Source organism: Polypterus senegalus, chromosome 5 (assembly GCF_016835505.1).
Source record: "Polypterus senegalus isolate Bchr_013 chromosome 5, ASM1683550v1, whole genome shotgun sequence".
Lineage (NCBI taxonomy): Eukaryota > Metazoa > Chordata > Cladistia > Polypteriformes > Polypteridae > Polypterus > Polypterus senegalus.
The window spans coordinates 150,370,435-150,391,509 of NC_053158.1; the positions used below are offsets into that span (position 1 = coordinate 150,370,435).

General features: G+C 38.1%; 1 protein-coding gene across 1 annotated transcript in view; it reads left to right on the forward strand.

Moving 5' to 3' along the window:
* Positions 1–21,075, forward strand: part of LOC120529580 (E3 ubiquitin-protein ligase HECW1-like) — a 471,213-nt gene that overhangs the window by 48,455 nt on the left and 401,683 nt on the right. The window contains exon 2 of the mRNA XM_039753493.1: positions 19,549–19,606. Within this exon, the coding sequence (XP_039609427.1) occupies positions 19,580–19,606 (27 nt within the window). The 5' untranslated portion in view covers positions 19,549–19,579. The remainder of the gene's footprint in view (positions 1–19,548; positions 19,607–21,075) is intronic.

Below are 21,075 nucleotides of genomic sequence, written 5' to 3' on the forward strand. Positions count from 1 at the left end.
CTGGTTAACCTCTAGCACTTTAAACCACACAAATGCGTTAGGAATAACACAGCCTGTAACTCTCTCAGCACTTCAAGAGACTTACTTATTATCGGCATGAACAACATACTTTTGTTTTGTACTGTTTTGTTCTCCAAGAATACATTCAAACATACAAAGGCTAAGCATCCTTAGCTATAGGCCATTTATCAGCCAAGATTGCCTTACTTTACATACTGTTCCCTAATTTTGGTGACGCTCTCACCCTCAGCCCTTAATAAATCTCACAGCACAGAGGTAATGGCAAATCTCCGGCTGCTCCAGGTGCTCAAAGAAATCTACCTTATTACTTCAATCACTGTAGACATTAAGACAAAGCATAGAAAGTTAAAAGCAGCATGGTATTTATTACAGGAACTAGCAAAATACCCGCGCTTCGCAGCGGCGAAGTACTGCCTTCAAATTTTTATTAAGAAGAAAATTAAACCTTTTTAAACTGAGGGAAAATATACCAATAATTATTTGTTAAGGATCTCTTTGTATATCACATTGTGAGTTCGGCCCTCCGGTTGTAATATGACCAAGCTGTGCGCTGAGATTACTCTTGAGCATGCAACGTACAGTTGGCCATGTGAACAGTAATCTTGTTTCAAATCTCACAGCTTGGATTGCTGCTGTCATAATCGGTTTGAGTTTCATGGTTTGTTTCAATTACGACAGTATTTGTAGGACTTGTGTTGAAGAGACATTCGGCATCTGTCAAGCGTTGTAAGTATACAACTGGTTTCATTGATAACTTCACATCCAGCTTTTGAGAGTTTAAACATTCATAAACATCAAAGTGTCCACTACTGAAATCATCACCTGTGAATCTAAGATGTTTAAGAGGCATTGGCGGTTGTCGAAAGGTGTAAAATATCTGGCCATTTCAGTACACTTGAAAGAGCAACCGAACAATTCAGTGGCAGCCATCAACTCACATGCAGATCCATAGGTGAAGGGCTTAAGCATTTCACTGTTATAGTGCTCCTGTGTAGTATAATTATCTCCAGTACCGTCATCAGTCCACACCTTGAACCTGTCCCAGTCATTCAATACATAAGACACAATGTTCCTCCGGATATCAAGAGTGAGCCTGATATGGCCGTGCAATATGTAACAAAGAGAATGGAAAAGGTAGGTGCCATCTCCAGGCATGGAAACCACTCGGTAAGTGACAGTTCTTTGATCGATGGTGATCATCTCGATAGACATGTTAATGGGGGTACAGTTGGAATGATAAAGGAAATGTGTACCTGAACAATGTAAAGTAAGTCTAAAATACCTACCCAATAACTATAATCGTAATAAATGAACAATAAATCAGCGGAGAAGCCGTGGATTAAATAAAAAGGCTGTAGTTATCAGCAGGGAGACGTGAATCCTGTGGCGAAGCAAGGAAGGGAATGTAGAGACTGGAGCGACCCAACGCCGCCTCACACGGTGACCGAGCTGCAGGCTATGAACGTATATATGTACCAAATTTCTTGAAGATGGGCCCATAAGTAATACGGCGGCCGACATTGGCATCATACCACCGAAATAAGTACGTACATTGATTTTGGTTAGCGCAGGGAAGCCGCCTACCAAATTTCGTGAAGATGGGGCCATAAATAAGAAAGTTCAACTTGGCGTACGTTGTCGACCGTTATGACCATTATGCATAGAATTTCGAAATGAAACCTGCTTAACCTTTGTAAGTAAGCTGTAAGGAATGAGCCTGCCAAATTTCAGCCTTCTATCTACACGGGAAGTTGGAGAATTAGTGACATTGGAAAGTTCAATATGGCGGCCAACAGTGGCGTCATACCATCAAAATAAGTACGTACATCGGCTTCGGTTAGTGCAGGGAAGCCGCCTACCAAATTTCATGAAAATGGGGCCATAAATAAGAAATTTCAACACGGCGAAAATTGCCGTCCGTTATCGACCGTTATGACCGTTACATGTAGATTTTTGAAATGAATCCTGCTTAACTTTTGTAAGTAAGCTGTAAGGAATAAGCCTGTCCAAATTTTAGCCTTCTACCTACACGGGAAGTTGGAGAATTAGTGATGAGTGAGTGAGTGAGTGAGTGAGTGAGTGAGTGAGTGAGTGAGTGAGTGAGTGAGTGAGTGAGTGAGTGAGGGCTTTGCCTTTTATTAGTATAGATAATAATACCAGTAGAACAAAGAATAATAGAAAATAGGACTGATAGTAAAGTCTGGATATATATATAGTCTTTAGAAAAAGCTTATGAAAAGTTAAAGATGACAAGGATGAATGTCGCAGGTGGCTTGTGATCTAGCACTTATAGTTGTTCATTATATGCTTTTCAGACAATCAGATGGAAATGGCTGCACGTTGTCGGCCCTCTCTTCAGACGTCGCTCTGTTCTTTTCTCTTGACGTCTTTGTCCCTTCTTCTTCCTCCCTCCTCTGTCGCTCTTCAGATGATGCATATCCATCCATCCACCTTAAATTACTCTCAGGTGACACATTTTTCGGGACAGATGTGAGATCTTAGATCAATCAGTCTCAGTTGCTTTGGTGCATTTCTCACAACAGACTTAACATTTGCATAACAGCGAGTGCATTTCTCAAAACACTTAGTGCAAATGGCAAAACATCATCAATGGTAAAAAAACATCAAAATACAAAACACATTTCAGTATGTATATATTGTTTTCGATGTTGTAATTGTTTTCCCTTTATTTCATATGTTATGCATAAAGTATTGAAATGCATTTTTTTGCTAGACTCCAAGTGCAGTGCATGGTATGTCACCATATACCTGTGCAATCAATAAAACATTCTTCTTGAATAAATCTCCCACAATCAGTGTTTTGTATTTTTATGTTTCCTGCCCTTGTCATTCAGATGTTTTGTGCATCAGAAAATGTTTAGATTGTGCCAATTTTATATTGATAACATGACTTTGCATTTTGGCTGTCATGTCCGTGGACGATTATTCATGGACTTGGCATTTTGATGGCACTGACATATTCAGCGATGTAAATACTTGCTTTTGAGGCATGGATTAAGGATTTTGAAGAAGTTACCTGCTTTTGCTGGTCATCCATGATGTTTTGCCATTTGCACTTAGTGTTTTGAGAAATGCACTTGCTGTTATGCAAATGTTAAGTCTGTTGTGAGAAATGCACCAAAGCAACTGAGAAAAACTGTAATACCTCTTCCTTTCCCAGACTGTAAAATAATTTAGCTACTTGTCCCAGATGCCCAGGTTATAAACTAATCAATAGCTTTAGGCACCAGCATGTCTTCCTTTCTTTGTTGGAACAGCTGTTTTAAAAGTGAGGTACAATTGAGAAGAGGATATGCTTTGATGTGTCCTGAATTTTGTTCATCTGTTGTTTTGTATTGTAGATTTTGTACCCCACAACACCAAGTTATTAAACAGTTATTACTGTGTTCCTATAAGAAACATACAATGCAAGGGTGACCCTGTTCCCACATTTTCCTGCAACACATCCTATAACAAATGCGAATGGACACCTGTTAAATAGTTTTTCTATATCTACAAAATACATGCAGACTGGATTGTCATACTCCCATGCACCTAATAGGAATTGTGCCAGGGAGAGTTGGTGGTCTACTGTTCCATGGCTAGGATGGAATCTACATTGTTCCTCTTGTATCTTAGGCTCAACCATCAGACAGAGTCTCCCCTACAGCAACCCAGGCATAGATGTTACCTGGGAGGCTGAGGAGTGTGATCCCTTTGTAGTTGAACCCTTTAGTCACCTTTCTTAACTATGGTGATCACCACACCAGCCTGCAAGTCTAAAGGTACTTTACCCCCCTTCCATGCAACATTGAACAGATGCATTAACCACACTGTGCCAGCATAAGATTAGTTCTTATCCACCCCAGCACTTTTATCACCACAAAATCCTCGGACTATGGTAGTGACTTCAGCAAAAGTGTTGGAACCCTGCTCCCTCCTAATAAGAGGGCTTGCACAATGGTTTGAGCAGTTCCTCAAAGTGTTCCTTCTATGGCTGGACAATTCATCAGAAGAGGTCAGCATCTCTCCATCCCTGCTTAACACATCTGGGTAAGGTCACGCCTTCCCTTTTTGAGTCCATGAACAGTTTACTAGGATAGCCTTGTGTCAAGCTAATACTGTAGTCTTTTTCCATAGTCACTTTAAACTCTTCCCATGCCCAAGCTTTTGCTTGTGCAATCACTTTTGCAGCAGTTATCTTAGCCTCTCTGTACCTCTCATCTGAGTTAGGAAATCCTGTAGAGGGCATTTCCTTGAAGGCCGCCTTCCTTAGCCTGACAGCTTCCCTCACCTCTGGTGTTAATCACCTGGTCCAAAGGTTTCCATATTGGGATGCCTCGACTGCCCTAAGATGACAGTTTTAAGCATTTGATTCTACAACTGAGAATTTTTCGTCAGAGGCAGGAATTGAATTTATCATGAATGAAATATTCAGACAGATGTTCCCAAAATGCCCTAACTGCTTGTAAAGGCTTCTTCGGTCTATCTTGACTACGCTCCTCTCTTCGAATCTACCTCACTACCAAGTGGTGATCATTTGACAGCTCTGCCCCTCTCTTCACACAGGTGTCCAGAACATATTGCTTCAGGTTAGACAACACAACTACAAACTCTGTCATTGACATTTGGCCCAGTGTGCTCTGGTATTAGGTATACTTATGACCCTCCTTGTGTTGAACATAGTGTTTGTTATGGACAATCGGTGACTAGCACAGAAATCCAGTAACAACTCATCATTCTCATTCAGAGCTGCCAGGCCATTCCTCCCAATCATGTCCGTCCAGGTGTTTCCATCACTCCTGAATAGGGATGCTTCGATGAAGTTTTTTGAGGACAGTACCGATCAACAATTTCTTGTTACTGAATGGGCTGATTCCAATACTAATTTTTTTTCATCCCTTTTAAAAACATTTTCCACTAAGCTCTGAACGAAAACACACAGGACAGTTCTGCGTTCAGATAAAGGGTGTTTAATACACAATACATCAGTATACACAAGTGAAAGCACAACCACAAATCATCTCTTCTTCCTCTCTCTTCTTTACTGCTCTCTTTCAGCCGAGTATTGCCCGGACAAAGGAGTGCAGTCCCTTTTATACTTGGGCGTACTTCGGGTGCCAGGGCTTAGCCTGCTGGAAGAACTTCCAGGTCATATGGAAGTCTCAATTGGTAGGGTGTGTAACTTTCTGCAGTGCACCCTGGCAGCGCCTCTTGACCCCAGCAGGGCCGCACTACCAGACTACAGTTCCCTGCATTCCCTCCGGGTATCTGGATCGGTACCGATATCCAGGGCTGCTGTCATTTTGTACACAAGGGAGACAATATGCAGAAATCATGGCTCTTCCTTGTCTTTCCACATTATGGACATTCTGTCCTGGTATGGACCACAAACCAGTTCTGGCTTCTGCTGGAACTTCTATTATTTTATACCGCCTGGTTATAATGGTTTCTTTCTGTCTGTCCATGCAATTTAACATTTGTTCTGCTATAGCTTCCCACCCGGGTAGTAAACCATCCCCTTTCCTGGTCAGGATGTCTGTTCTTCTCCTACACAAGATAAATCTACATGCTAGCAGAGTCGTGTTGGCTATTTGAATCAATTCACCTTTATTCATTTTAATCCCATCTGGGAGTACACCAAATATAACTCTTAATAGGTTAGGAGTGATTGTGACACCTTTGCTGTCTAATAAATATTTAAAGATTTTTGTTTAAAATTATGTTAATTTGGTATAATTCCAAATAATATGGCTCAGTGATACTGGAGCTAGATGGCACAAGCAGGATCTTGACCTGGATACATTTTGGACAATTTTAAAAGAGATACAGTAAGTGTGATCAATAAAACATTTTAAGTTTAATTGTAAACAGTAGTTTTCGGTACATAGAGAACTAAGATTATATTCTAAATATGGTTGACTTCCACTTCTTTTCTTAGATGTTAATTGAAAGGTCCTTTTCCTACTGTACCCTAGGATCTTTGAAGCAAAGATTCTTTAAAATGTTTTTGTATAATCTTGAGATGCTATCTGAATCTTCAAGACTGACCAGAATTACCTCTGGAATAGAAGTAGCAGGGAGGTGTGGAAAATTGGGTAGGATTATTTCAACAAAATTTCTAATTTGAAAATAGTGGAAAAGATGTGTTCCTGGAAAGTTAAATATGAAATATGCAACAATAGTTCCTTAGATGCAAAAACATTATTCAAAGATTAAGTTCCATGTAGGTTTAAGAAGGTTGAAAAGGTGATTATTGTATAGATGAACAACATATAAAAGCATCTCTGCCCTGCAGTACATCCTGTATTGGTTCCATATTCTGAATGCTTGGTAGATGAGTGGATTATTAGTATATACAGTGGTGTGAAAAACTATTTGCCCCCTTCCTGATTTCTTATTCTTTTGCATGTTTGTCACACAAAATGTTTCTGATCATCAAACACATTTAACCATTAGTCAAATATAACATATGTAAACACAAAATACAGTTTTTAAATGATGGTTTTTATTATTTAGGGAGAAAAAAAATCCAAACCTACATGGCCCTGTGTGAAAAAGTAATTGCCCCTTGTTAAAAATAACCTAACTGTGGTGTATCACACCTGAGTTCAATTTCCGTAGCCACCCCCAGGCCTGATTACTGCCACACCTGTTTCAATCAAGAAATCACTTAAATAGGAGCTGCCTGACACAGAGAAGTAGACCAAAAGCACCTCAAAAGCTAGACATCATGCCAAGCTCCAAAGAAATTCAGGAACAAATGAGAACAGAAGTAATTGAGATCTATCAGTCTGGTAAAGGTTATAAAGCCATTTCTAAAGCTTTGGGACTCCAGCGAACCACAGTGAGAGCAATTAACCCACAAATGGCAAAAACATGGAACAGTGGTGAACCTTCCCAGGAGTGGCCGGCCGACCAAAATTACCCCAAGAGCGCAGAGACGACTCATCTGAGAGGTCACAAAAGACCCCAGGACAACGTCTAAAGAACTGCAGGCCTCACTTGCCTCAATTAAGGTCAGTGTTCACGACTCCACCATAAGAAAGAGACTTGGCAAAACGGCCTGCATGGCAGATTTCCAAGACGCAAACCACTGTTAAGCAAAAAGAACATTAGGGCTTGTCTCAATTTTGCTGAGAAACATCTCAATGATTGCCAAGACTTTTGGGAAAATACCTTGTGGACTGATGAGACAAAAGTTGAACTTTTTGGAAGGCAAATGTCCCGTTACATCTGGTGTAAAAGGAACACAGCATTTCAGAAAAAGAAAATCATACCAACAGTAAAATATGGTGGTGGTAGTGTGATGGTCTGGGGTTGTTTTGGTAGTGTGATGGTCTGGGGTTGTTTTGCTGCTTCAGGACCTGGAAGGCTTGCTGTGATAGATGGAACCATGAATTCTACTGTCTACCAAAAAATCCTGAAGGAGAATGTCCGGCCATCAGTTCGTCAACTCAAGCTGAAGCGATCTTGGTTGCTGCAACAAGACAATGACCCAAAACACACCAGCAAATCCACCTCTGAATGGCTGAAGAAAAACAAAATGAAGACTTTGGAGTGGCCTAGTCAAAGTCCTGACCTGAATCCAATTGAGATGCCATGGCATGACCTTAAAAAGGCAGTTCATGCTAGAAAACCCTCAAATAAAGCTGAATTACAGCAATTCTGCAAAGATGAGTGGGCCAAAATTCCTCCAGAGCGTTGTAAAAGACTCATTGCAAGTTATCACAAATGCTTGATTGCAGTTATTGCTGCTAAGGGTGGCCCAACCATTTATTAGGTTCAGGGGGCAATTACTTTTTCACACAGGGCCATGTAGGTTTGGATTTATTTTCTCCCTAAATAATAAAAGCCATCATTTAAAAACTGCATTTTGTGTTTACTTGTGTTATATTTGACTAATGGTTAAATGTGTTTGATGATCAGAAACATTTTGTGTGACAAACATGCAAAAGAATAAGAAATCAGGAAGGGGGCAAATAGTTTTTCACACCACTGTATGGGGGCACAAAGCAGGGCATATAAAGAAGCAGATCAAGATTTAATATCCATTCCTTATCAGGCTAGTGTAAACCCATTTGTTTGTGCTGATTTCCAGGTCTTTGCAGTATGGATATTTACCCCCAGTAATAAAGCTGAAATTCTGTTTTAAGTCTTTGTAGATCTACAATTTGAATGCATGGATATCTCGAATTCCTGACAAATGAAGTTATAATTGAGTTTAGTTTCTTAAAGAAAAAATTATCAATACATACTGTATATGGATGCTCTAAAATAGAAATAGAAGCTTAGGAAGGATGCTCATCTTGCTAATATTTATTTTCCCTGCTAAAGTGAGATGGAAGGTAGACCATCTGTTAATATCTTCTTTGATTTTTTCAATGCTATTCCCAAAATTGTATTGAAAAAGATCTTTTTATATTTACGTGTGATGTTTAACAATAGATATTTTAACTGTTTTCATAGAATGAATGGGTAAATGTCCAGTTTACTATGATGTGCAGGAGAGTTCACTGGAAAAGCAGAATTTTATTCTAATTAATTTTGAGTTCAGTTACATTTTGAAATGTTGCTAGTGCATTAAGGACTAATGGTAAAGATATTTGTTGGTCTGATATACCATATAAAGTACCATATCATCTCTGCATAGTGATACTTTATGTTTGAGCCTTTCCAAACAGAATAACCCCCTTTATCTCTGATGCATTTTGAAAATGAAAACTCAGTAACACCAATGGCTACTGCGAAAAGGGCATCCTTATGTAGGTTTTGTGATTGTCCATTGGTGTTGCTGGCCTTCTTTGTGACTAATTTTCTTGTATCTTGTATGATTGTATCTATTCTCTCTACTACTATTCCTCATCTTCCTCATATGTTTTTACTAATAGACCTCTCTTCTCCTCATCTTTCTGCTATCCAGCAGAAGATTTTTAACTTGGGGATAATTGCTGCAAAAGAGGCCCTTGCCTCTCGCCAGAAAACTTTTGATGTTCTTTCTTTCTTTCTCAATCTGGAAATCTTCCTTGTTTAATTTGACTCTTTTAGAACTTTCAGTGATGAGGATGAATTATGCTTCTGGTCTCTATATTGATCATTTGTCAGATGTTATACATTTAATATATGAGGGGATGCCATATTGGCCTGGTGGCAGACTTGTCCCATTGCGCTTTACCTCCTTGATGGTGTAGTGCCACTCCTGACTTGTTGGTTCAGTCAGTCTCCTCTTCTGTTGCTATATAGAATTCTGACATGGGGTGTGGTGGTTGTGGGCGCTGGGAATAGGGTTGTTTTTTATTACCGGTATATACATTTCCCTGAAGATATTGGCCTTTTTTCGTTTCTCAAAAAAGATTTGATTAAAAAAGAAGGCATATACTTTCCATATCCTCATTTTGTTTAAACCTGCTATTGTAAAACAATTTTATTAACTGGATGAAGCATTAGTTTACATGTTAGGATATATTTCCAGTTTTTTTCCACTGTATGTTGATTTTTGGCCTTCTGTTTCCAAAAAATACAGTGTACGTATTCTAACCAGTGCCTAAATCAAATTTTTTTTTAGCAAGACACCATACAGTTTAGAGACTGTATATAATGGGAAATGTATTTTGCATTAACAAAGAACTTGTGCATCACTGGTGTGTTCATTCAAGTTGAGGTGCCTACTGTTCTGATATTCACAAATTGAATAGAAATGTAGAAGCAAGTTTTATGTAGATGCAATATTTGGCCTTGTATGTCTGTGCAGATATAATCATCACATCTGGGGCCTGTAAGAGAAATAATGTGTGCATATTAAGAAAACTAGCGTGTGTGTTTTGGCGGAACATTTGTATTATGACAGAATCCCAACTCTGAAGCATGAAAGTCAGAGGACTTTGGGAATTAGAAAGAATTCTGCTGTTTAAGTTAAGGCCAGGCAGGTGTTTCTGGACAATGATGAATTAAATTTGCAAAAACTTGTATGTCTCAATAATATAAAGCAATTTTAAAAGCATTCCAATTTTTATTCTAAACATTTTCAATACACATATTGTTAGTTACTTAATAAATAATACCAAACTTTATCTGTGGCACTTTTGAAGGTTCTTATGCATTCATTCCTTAATTAAACCTTTTCCAAATATGCTGTAAAAAAATTTTTTTCTAACTTTCCAAATATTTTTGGTTTTATCACTATGTTTCTAGTTGTGGGATGTCAGTAGCGTATGTCACTTAAAGAATAATCTTACTGAAAGTTACAGAATTTGTTATAGGCCTAGTACTGAACTGCTTGGATGCATTTTTATTTTTATTATTGTTTTACTGATGTCAAGTTATTTTTTACCAGGAAAGCCATTTTGTATTTTTGCCTGACACTTGCAGCCATATTATCATTGGCAATGATACCCCATTTCTATCACTGAGTTTATACTGACAGGACACACTTTGCCACTATTTAAGATGGCAGTATGCTCTTTCAAGCTTATAGGCACATCAGATTAGTGTTAAGAGTGTAAAGTTGTTATTAGGCCAATGACTGTTGAATAGTATTTTGTTGATCAATTTTTATTTTCTTTGGCGTCTCTTTTTGCTACCAGACCCCAGGCTACTTAATAATCATTAGCTAGCCATTTACAGATACTTCGCCATTATTTCCTTAAACAATTTTCTTAAAAAATTCAGCCTTTTTTAAGCGTATAATTTTGCTTTAGGCATTACTCTATTAAGTTAAGCCAGTTATAATTTGCAAAATATGCAATAAAGTATGAAGTAATGTGGGAGTGTTTGTACAAAGAGGTGGCATGATGATGCAGTGTTTCCTGTATAGATTCTGCATATTCACTGACCTTTTGTGAGTCTTCCCAAGGTTCTCTACGTTTGCCCAACATCATATACATGTTAAGTTTATTGAAGTGAATGAGTGGAGAGGTTTTAGTATGAGCACTTGTTTTAAATGACATATTTTTTTTTATGGTTCTGACTTTGTGTCACATTTCCATCAACATTTTAGTGAACCATAGTTACACATGAATTAGTAATATGACATGTAATTATGGAGCTGCTGTAATCTTGGGACATGTTACAAGTTAACCTTTCAGATGTATAAACTAGTGTTTTCATCCCTCCTGCATTCAGTAATTTTCTCTATATTTTCATGTTTAGTGGTGTAGAGGAATATTTTGGTCAAAATGAAACAAATAAATGTATTGTGCAAAGCAACATTTAATAAATAAAAACACAAGGAAAATGTGAGCATACAGTAGTTGAATGTGTCATAAAATATGTTTTGTTGTTTATTTCTTTAAGTATTCATTTAATTACATCTTCATGTATTTATTTTGGTGACACCATTGGCAATGTAAAATCCGTGTTGAAATAACAACTGTCATTTTCACAGTCAAGGTTTACAGGGTGGGTTCTAGCGTGTACTTGATTGGTGAATTATCTGTAGAGTTAAAACTCTGCATATGCTTCTGAGCTACAGGATCCCCAAGTCAAGCAAGCCTCATGCTCAAAGTTGTGAATGTTCTAGCCCATGGAAAATATAAGTTCAAGAAAGAATTGGACATAATTACTCCAGGAAGCAGTAACCCTTGTTTAAAATGACACATTGCCCTTTTATTGCATGTACTGAATTTTACTTTTTAAAGGGTCTGAAGGCAGTTCATACTGTAGGTTCATAGGCACAATATTAGCACATGTACAGTTGATTTGTACATTAACATTTCAGAAAACAAAAATATTTCTCAGATCTCTAATCGGTTTTAAATTGTTTTCTTATTAATCACAATTCTGTTATGTTACACCATAATTACAAAGAAATTTGGCAAAACAACATTCAACACCCATACAAAAGTTTTTGCACATGAAAAAAAGGACTATTAAATTGTAGATCGGGGTGCCCATAACGTCAATCACGATTGACCTGTAGATCACAAAGGTAGTGCAGGTAGATTGCGATGCATTCAAAAGCATTTTTTTAAATATTAGTCTATATATCCTCTCTATGGCATTTGCCACTTGATTGACATACAGGGTGGCCAGTCTGAGATCTCTTTTCTTCTAACACTCTGGTCATCCCGCATGCACGATTAAACGTGCGAGCTACTGCAAAACTGTGATATAGTTAGCCTTCCAATTGATATCGACTAAAGAAGGGATTTAAAAAAAATTGTTTGGGGAGAGTATGGGCTGGATGTGGAATTAGAAGAGGATTTTTTTTCTCACAATGTCACAATCGAAGTGCATTTGTCTGATCTGTCAATCTATCATTGCTATGCCAAAGAAGGTAAATGTGGAAAGGCACTTTCGAACTGTTGATAAAAACTACGAAACTGACTTCCTTCTGAAAAGCGATCTGAGAAAGAGAAAGGAAAGGGAACTAAAATCGCAGTTAATCAGACAGCTGTCATTTTTCACTCGGCTGAATTCATAAGCAAAGGCAGACACACCGAAGCATGACTCCGGGTGAGTCACTCGATCATTAAACATAAGAAGTCCTTCCAAGATGGAGAGATGATAAAAGAGGCCTTCGTTGAGACAGATGGCTAGGGAGAAATTCCTGAGATTTCAAGACCCCTGGTCAGAGAAAAAGGAGTTTCTTCTTGTCATTAAACATGCAGAATACAAGCAACTTAATAATGATCAATGGCCGCTGACTTGGCAATTTTTTCCGATCTGACCAACATGTGGAATAAGCTTAATTTACAGCTGCAAGGAAAAGAGAACTCCATGGTCAATATGATTAGCTCAGTTAATGCTTTCAAACGAAAAATGCAATATCTGTCCTCAAAGCTGCAGCGCCTTGATTTGGGGAACATCCAAAACCTCGCATCAGACCTGGAGACGCAATGGAAGGCGTGTGTGCAACTTGACAGCATACGCTACACAGAGCAGATTGAAAATTGCCTGTAAGACTTTGACAGACGGTTTCAAGACTGAACTTTACTTGAGCCAATCACTACATTTAAGTGCTACCCATTTAGGGAAGGTGTTGAGGGTGATTCACCTGCATCAAAAATTGCAACACTGTTTCACCTAAAACTCCTCTACAGTGGAGGATGAGATTTTGACACTACAGGATGACATTCAGCTAAAATCTGGGGCTCGTGGACAGTTTTGGAACTTACTCACAAAGGAAAAGTACCTAAACATGAGGAAATGTGCTACCTCCTTGACTGCATTATTCGGCTTTACTTATTTATGCGAGTCAGCCTTTTCCCACATGAAGATTATTAAATCCAAATACTGTAGTGACCAGAAAAGTAATGAATTGTTATTGTGCCATAAAGGTTATTCAGTTATGCAAGGTACAACAACATATATTTTATGTATAAAGTATACACCGTATATATATATATATGTTATATATATATATATTATGTTTGTGCCACTCGAGTTACAGTGATCCCTCGCTATATCACGCTTCGACTTTTGTGGCTTCACTCCATCATGGATTTTAAATGTAAGCATATCTAAATATATATCACAGATTTTTTGCTGGTTCGCGGATTTCTGCGGACAATGGGTCTTTCAATTTCTGGTACATGCTTCCTCAGTTTGTTTGCCCAGTTGATACAAGGGACACTATTGGTGGATAGCTGAGAATCTACCCAATCAGAGCACGTATTACGTATTAAATAAAACTCCTCAATGATATACAATATGCTTCCCGCGCGGTGCTTCGCACACTTAAAAGCTCTAACAGCCCATACTGATTTTTCATTGTTTGCTTTTCTCTGTCTCTCTCTCACTCTCTCTGACATTCTCTGCTCCTGACGGATGGGGTGTGAGCAGAGGGGCTGTTTGCACAGTGGCCTAGAGGATATGGACGCTTCTCTAAAAATGCTGAAAGGCTACCTTCACAATGATCCCTTCATTGCAGCCGCTTTATCGCGGTGCTTGCATACTTAAAAGCGCAACAGCCCTATTGATTTTTGATTATTTACTTTACTCTCTCTCTCTGACATTCTCCGCTTCTGACGCGCACTTTGAAGAGGAAGATATGTTTGCATTCTTTCAATTGTGAGAAAGAACTGTCATCTCTGTCTTGTCATAGAGCACAGTTTAAACTTTTGACTAAAGGGTGTTATTTCATGTCTAGAGGGCTCTAATAATGTTAAAAAACGTATTTAGAAGGTCGTAAACAGGTTTTCAATACTCTAACCGCGAAAATATTAGATTTTTAAATAAAGAATCCTACTTCGTGGAAATTCATTTATCTGTCTGGAGCAGATTAATCGCGATAAACAAGGGTTTACTGTATAACTGTGCGGAGAATATTTATAAACAGTGTGGGAGAGTTTCTAAGGGCTTAAAATATATAAAAATAACCATACCAACTTATGGTTTCTACTTTGCGGATTTTCACCTATCGCGGGGGGTTCTGGAACGCAACCCCGCGATCGAGGAGGGATTACTGTATATGAATTATTGTGAGATACACTGTCTATTTTTCTGACTTTTGCTTTACTACTGGTAATTTTATGTCATGTTACAGACTCTTACTGTATAATTTCAAGTTTGCATTGTAGGTCAGCCTTATTAAAATTTCTAAACTTTTTTATTCACTCTCACTCTTAAGTAGTTTGTTTAAGCTATATTTTTATATCTATATTTAAAATATACATTTTCTCTGGTATTGTTTTCCTAGCTTGTCAGTGCAAGGGATGAGTATTTGTTAATACGGCTGCTGTAGTGAAGCAGGGAAGTGGTTATATCAGGAATTAATGTAAATCTTAATATCATACACTTTTTATGTTTCTAAATTGATGAGTAACAGCACATTTTGCATTATTTTAAATGTCTGGGTTTGATAATTAGCATATTTAAATTTATTGTTCATAGGTATAACCTAGTAAGTACTGTATGTCACATAGATTTGATATTATAGACTTTGTTATGTTCACTATTAGGGCTGGAAATAAAGTCATATTTCAGGGACATATTTCTAAAGTATGTAGTAGTACATATCCATTAAGAGTATAACTCAAAGGAACACAAAAAGCACAAACTGGAAGGTCTCCAGCCATTACGAGCCTTAATGTTTTCTCCATCAAATAACATTTTCTAATCCTATTTTAACATTAGGATTGAGCTAGTACAGTCCATTTACATATTAAAGATTCTCAAAGATTATTAAGTAATGCTTGGGTGGCCTGTTGGAACTTCATATAAATCATGACATGTAGGCATAGAAATAATTCAGTTATAACAGAAGATCTAAGATGAGATCACCTATTGGTTCTAGTCATTACTACAACCCATCTAAAGTCAATATTTAGAAGGACTGTTATTTAATGACATAAACCTCTACAGCCATATGAAAAAGTTTGGCAACCCCTCTCAGCCTGCATAATAATTTACTCTACTTTCAACAAAAAAGATAACAGTGGTATGTCTTTCGTTTTCTAGGAACATCTGAGTACTGGGGTGTTTTCTGAACAAAGATTTTCAGTGAAGCAGTATTTAATTGTATGAAATTAAATAAAATGTGAAAACTGGCGGTGGAAAAATTTGGGTACCCTTGTAGTTTTGCTGATTTGAATGCATGTAACTGCTCAATGCTGATTACTTGCAACACCAAATTGGTAGGATTAGCTCGTTAAGCCTTGAACTTCATAGACAGGTGTGTCCAATCATGAGAAAAGGTATTTAAGGTTGTTGTGCTTCCCTTTGACTCTCCTCTGAAGAGTGACAGCATGAGATCCTCAAAGCAACTCTCAAGAGATCTGAACATAAAGATTGTTCATTATCACGGTTTAAGGGAAGGCTACAAAAAGCTATCTCAGAGGTTTATACTATCAGTTTCAACTGTCAGGAATGTAATCAGGAAATGGAAGGCCACAGGCACAGTTGCTGTTAAACCCAGGCCTGGCAGGCCAAGAAAAATACAGGAGCGGCATATGCACAGGATTGTGAGAATGGTTACAGACAACCCACAGATCACCTCCAAAGACCTTCAAGAACATCTTGCTGCAGATTGTGTATCTGTACATCGTTCTACAATTAAGCACAATTTACACAAAGAACATCTGTATGGCAGGGTGATGCACTCACGCCACAAACAGAGTCGCTTGTTGTATGCAAATGCTCATTTAGACAAGCCAGATTCATTTTGGAACAAAGTGCTTTGGACTGATGAGACAAAAATTGAGTTATTTGGTCATAACAAAAAGTGCTTTGCATGGCGGAAGAAGAACACCGCATTCCAAGAAAAACACCTGCTACCTACTGTCAAATTTGGTGGAGGCCCCATCATGCTGTGGGGCTGTGTGGCTTGTTCAGGGACTGGGGCCCTTGTTAAAGTCGAGGGTCAGATGAATTCAACCCAGTATCAACAAATTCTTCAGTCACAAAGTTGAAGTTACGCAGGGGTTGGATATTCCAACAAGACAATGACCCAAAACACAGTTTGAAATCTACAAAGGCATTCGTGCAGAGGGAGAAGTACAATGTTCTGGAATGCCTGTCACAGTCTCCTGACTTGAATATCATCGGAAATCTGTGGGATGATTTCAAGCAGGCTGTCCATGCTCAGCAGCCATCAAATTGAACTGAACTGGAGAGATTCTGTATGGAAGAATGGTCAAAAATACCTCCATCCAGAATCCAGACACTCATCAAAGGCTATAGGAGGCGTCCTATATTATATTTGCAAAAGGAGGCTCAACTAAGTATTGATGTAATATCTCTGTTGGGGTGCCCAAATTTATATATCTGTCTAATTTTGTTATGATGCATATTGCATATTTTCTGTTAATCCAATAAACTTAATGTCACTGAAATACTACTGTTTCCATAAGGCATGTCATATATTAAAAGGAAGTTGCTACTTTGAAAGCTCAGCCAATGATAAACAAAAATCCAAAGAATTAAGTGGGGTTCCCAAACTTTTTCATATGACTGTATATGCTAGTAAAGGACAATAGCATATTTAATGTATTCTTATTACAACAAGGGAAAATGTGCTTTGACTGGCACTACCCCTGACTTCAAGGGCATATTTACCATAATAATATTTAACATATAACCAGCAGATTTGCATGTTAATACGTGGTAAAGTTTCTCTCTTTAGCAGCATGATATTGTAGCAATGACTCCTGCTGCCCATGATATACACAGAGTTAACATGTACTGTCTGTGTTTGAATATTTTAGAGATGTGTATGTTGACTTTGTTTAGTAATTCTAAATGCCCAGTATGTGTGGGTTAGTGTGTATGAACAAGAGTGTTCCTTGTAATGGACAGGTGTTGCGTCCATGGTTGGTATCTGCTCTGTGCCTCTTGCTTCAAAGGTAGATCAGTGGCCTCTGCTACTCAGTAGTGAAATTAATGGGTTCACAAAATTAAGGGAGGGATTGAAATTTTCCTCTTGTTACAGTCAAACTCTCCTTTGCTGTACTTTAGCATTTATATGTCCCCAAAATTACACCTCACAAAAAAATGTAGTGTACTCTGTATGTATTAATATACTTTGTGACATGTATAGAACATATGAGATGAGTTTGAATTAAATTAAGAGTGAAATTACAGTCTAATATACATGTGTTTTCATTCATATATATATATATATATATATATATATATATATATATATATATATATATATATATATACACAGGCAGTCCCCGGGTTACATACGAGATAGGGACTGTAGGTTTGTACTTAAGTTGAATTTGTATGTAAGTCGGAACAGGAACATAAATTTAATAAATGCTATTGTTGACTGACTGTAACCAAGTGCTCTGCCAATGAATGATGGAGTTTCACCTCTCTCTATTTTATTTTCCATGGTGATGGTTTTTCTATTCTTTACTTTATCACCAGCACTTGCATCAGATTTGCGTTTCAGAGACATTGTTGAAGGGTGAAGACAAAAGGTTAAGATGAGCTCTTCTACACAGCACTGTACACGCTATCACAGCAGGAAGGCATCCCTTGTCAGCACGTCTGATGTACTGACAAGAGACAACTTCCTGCTATGTACATAACAGTACAAGCAGGCTTGCTATTGAGAATGAATGGGGGCGGTGAGAGGCAGTTCATCACCATCCCACCTCACAGTCACCTCCACTACAGTATGCTGCCTGCAGCGTCCGCACACCGAGAACGAACACGGTGTGGCCACCGCCCCCATTCAACAGGCAGTCATCCGAGGCATACTACAATGCTATCCCCCGCCGTCCCGTTCACCCTTAGTGGCCTCCATTCAGCCACAACTGGCATTACCAGAACGAGAACGAACAGGGCAGCTGTGTATGGTGTGCGGGCAGTGAAACCACTTGTTGCCGGGAGCTGCCTGAGGGACACTACACTGCGCAAGCAGCGAAATCGCTCCCCCTCCAGCCTCTGCCCAGCCACCTCTTGCAGCGTCCCCAGGCCGAAGATGATGGAGCGGCATGCGTCACAGCTTCTGCTTCGTTCGTAAGTCGTAGGTCGGATGTCCGTAACCTGGGGACTACCTGTATATATATATATATATATAGAGAGAGAGAGAGAGAGAGAGAGAGAGCGCTCGCTAAGAAAAGCAAACAATCAAAAAATCAATACGTGCTTTTGTGCTTTTAAGTATGCCGGAGCACCGCGATAAAGCAGCATTTTTTAGAGGAGCGTCCGTATCCTCTAGGCAAGCAGCCTCTGTGCAAACAGCCCCTCTGCTCACACCCCCTCTGTCAGGCAGAGAGAGTGAGAGAGACATAGAAATGCAAACATTCAAGCCCCGCGCGGGAAGCATATCGTATATCATTGAGGAGTTTTATTTAATATGGATTGGGTAGCTTCTAAGCCATCCGCCAATAGCGTCCCTTGTATGAAATCAACTGGGCAAACAAACTGAGGAAGCATGTACCATAAATTAAAAGACCCATTGTACGCAGAAATCTGTGAACCAGTGAAAAATCCGTGATATATATTTAGATATGCTTACATTTAAAATCCGCGATGGAGCGAAAGTCGAAGCGCGATATAGAGAGGGATCACTGTCTATATATATATATATGTATGTATTTATCATAATTTGGCATTTTCAGTGAATACTATAATTTTTCTTATTAATTCATATTAGGCAATCATAAAATAGGGACAGTTCTTTTAAAGGAACATTTTGTTAATTTACTTTCATGGGCAATGGTTTAATTATTGAATTTGATTTCCAATGCCAAGTCGTTTTAGTTAGGTCAAGCATATGAATGACTGTTTGTAGTTATAGATTAGTTTGCAACTGTAAAAAGTTGTATTGGTTTTTTATGAAGAATTTTTATTGTCAGTTCTCAAAAATGACATTGATAAAATCGTTTATCATTATTGCTAACCAATTCCATTTTTTCTTGGAATTTTAATGTTTTTGGCCAGTCTGTGTTTATTGGGATCCCACATTATTAATTAAATTTGGACAAAAGTAAACATTCTTTCCAATTTAACAACAGCTGATTGGCATTGTGTGAAGTATATGCAAGATCATTTTATAAACTGTTAAAGTGCACTTTATGCTCTTGCTATATCTTAAGCTCTGTTTGAGTATCTTCATTAACTCTTCCTCAGGAATTGATGTGCTTTCAATTGACGGGTCATAATGCTGCTGCACCTGTGTAGTGTTAAGGTTAGTGACCTTCTTCTAAATTATGAAATCACCTATCTTTCTCATTTCATGTAGGAAAGTCACCACCATTCATAACAAAACACTGCATTACACACTTGCACACTGCCTGCACAGTCTTGATTCATCAGTTGATTTTGTTGAATTGGCTCTTCTCTCGTCACTTTATCATAAGATTTTTTTTGATCTGTGTATTTAAAGAAACCTTCACTATTTCATGCATTAACAAATAATATAAACTGTAATTATGGGCCATAACATTCACTTTACTTAGTCATCACAAATATCATTTCACAACAGTTTGTGAATACCATTTTTGCATTCATTATAAATGTTAATCTTTCTGTGTTATTACCACTATTATTATGATTCTATATTACTATTGCTATTTTTCTTTAATAACTTAATGCACATATTGGGGACAGCTCCCACTATATAACATGTTCCTTATAAATATATATAACCAGCTTATAACCAAATGTAAAAGAAATTTTACCTGTAAGACTAAATGGCTCTTAATTATATTTAGGGTAAATAATGTTATTTATAGAAATATTTTTTTTATGTAGTGCCTATATAAATGTTCCCCACCTTGGAAGTTTTCATATTTTATTGTTGTACAGCATTGAATCACAGTGGATTTAATTTGGCTTTTTTGGTGCTGACTTTAGTGTCAAAGCAGAAACAGATCTCTGCAAAGTGGTCGGAATGAACTGAAATGCAAAACCCCAAAATAATTAATTACACAAGTATTCAAGTCAGTGTTTAGTAGATTCTCTTTTAGACAGAAATGCTAGTCTTGAGTCTGTGTACACAAGACTCGAAACTGTCTTGAAACTGCTGTTCTTCCCATTTTTCTTTGCAAAACTGCTTCAATTTGGTCAGATGGCGATTGTAGTTGTGCAGCCTTTTTCAAGTTCACCACAAAGTATCAATTAGATTAAGATCTGGATCCTGATTTGGGCACTCCAGGACAGTTGTTTTTAAGACATTGTTGTGCACTTTTGGATATATGCTAGGGGTTGCAGACTGCATCACATTTTCTTGTACAATTTTGCTGCATTCATTTTGCTGTCAGTTCTCACATGCTGTCCATGTTTCATGGTGGAGATGGTTTGTTTTTGATAATGTGCGCACTCAAACATGGAGTTAACATTGATTGCCAGAAAACTCAATTTTGGTTTCATTAGACCGTAAGACTTCCATTAAACTGAATTTAGAGTCTCCTGTATGTCTTGTGTGCATTTTTGTAATGGTGACTTTCTGTTTGCCACTTTCCCATAAAGCTACTGCTGGAAAAGCAACTAGACACCAGTTGCTATATGCACAGTCTCTGCAGTCATACCCACTGCACCTTGTGTTATGTTGCAGCTTCAGAATTATCTTTGGTCTCTTGGTGGCCTTCTTCAATTGTCTTCTTCTTGTGCGATTACTGAGGTTTTGTGAACAACCTGCCCTAGGCAGATTTTCAG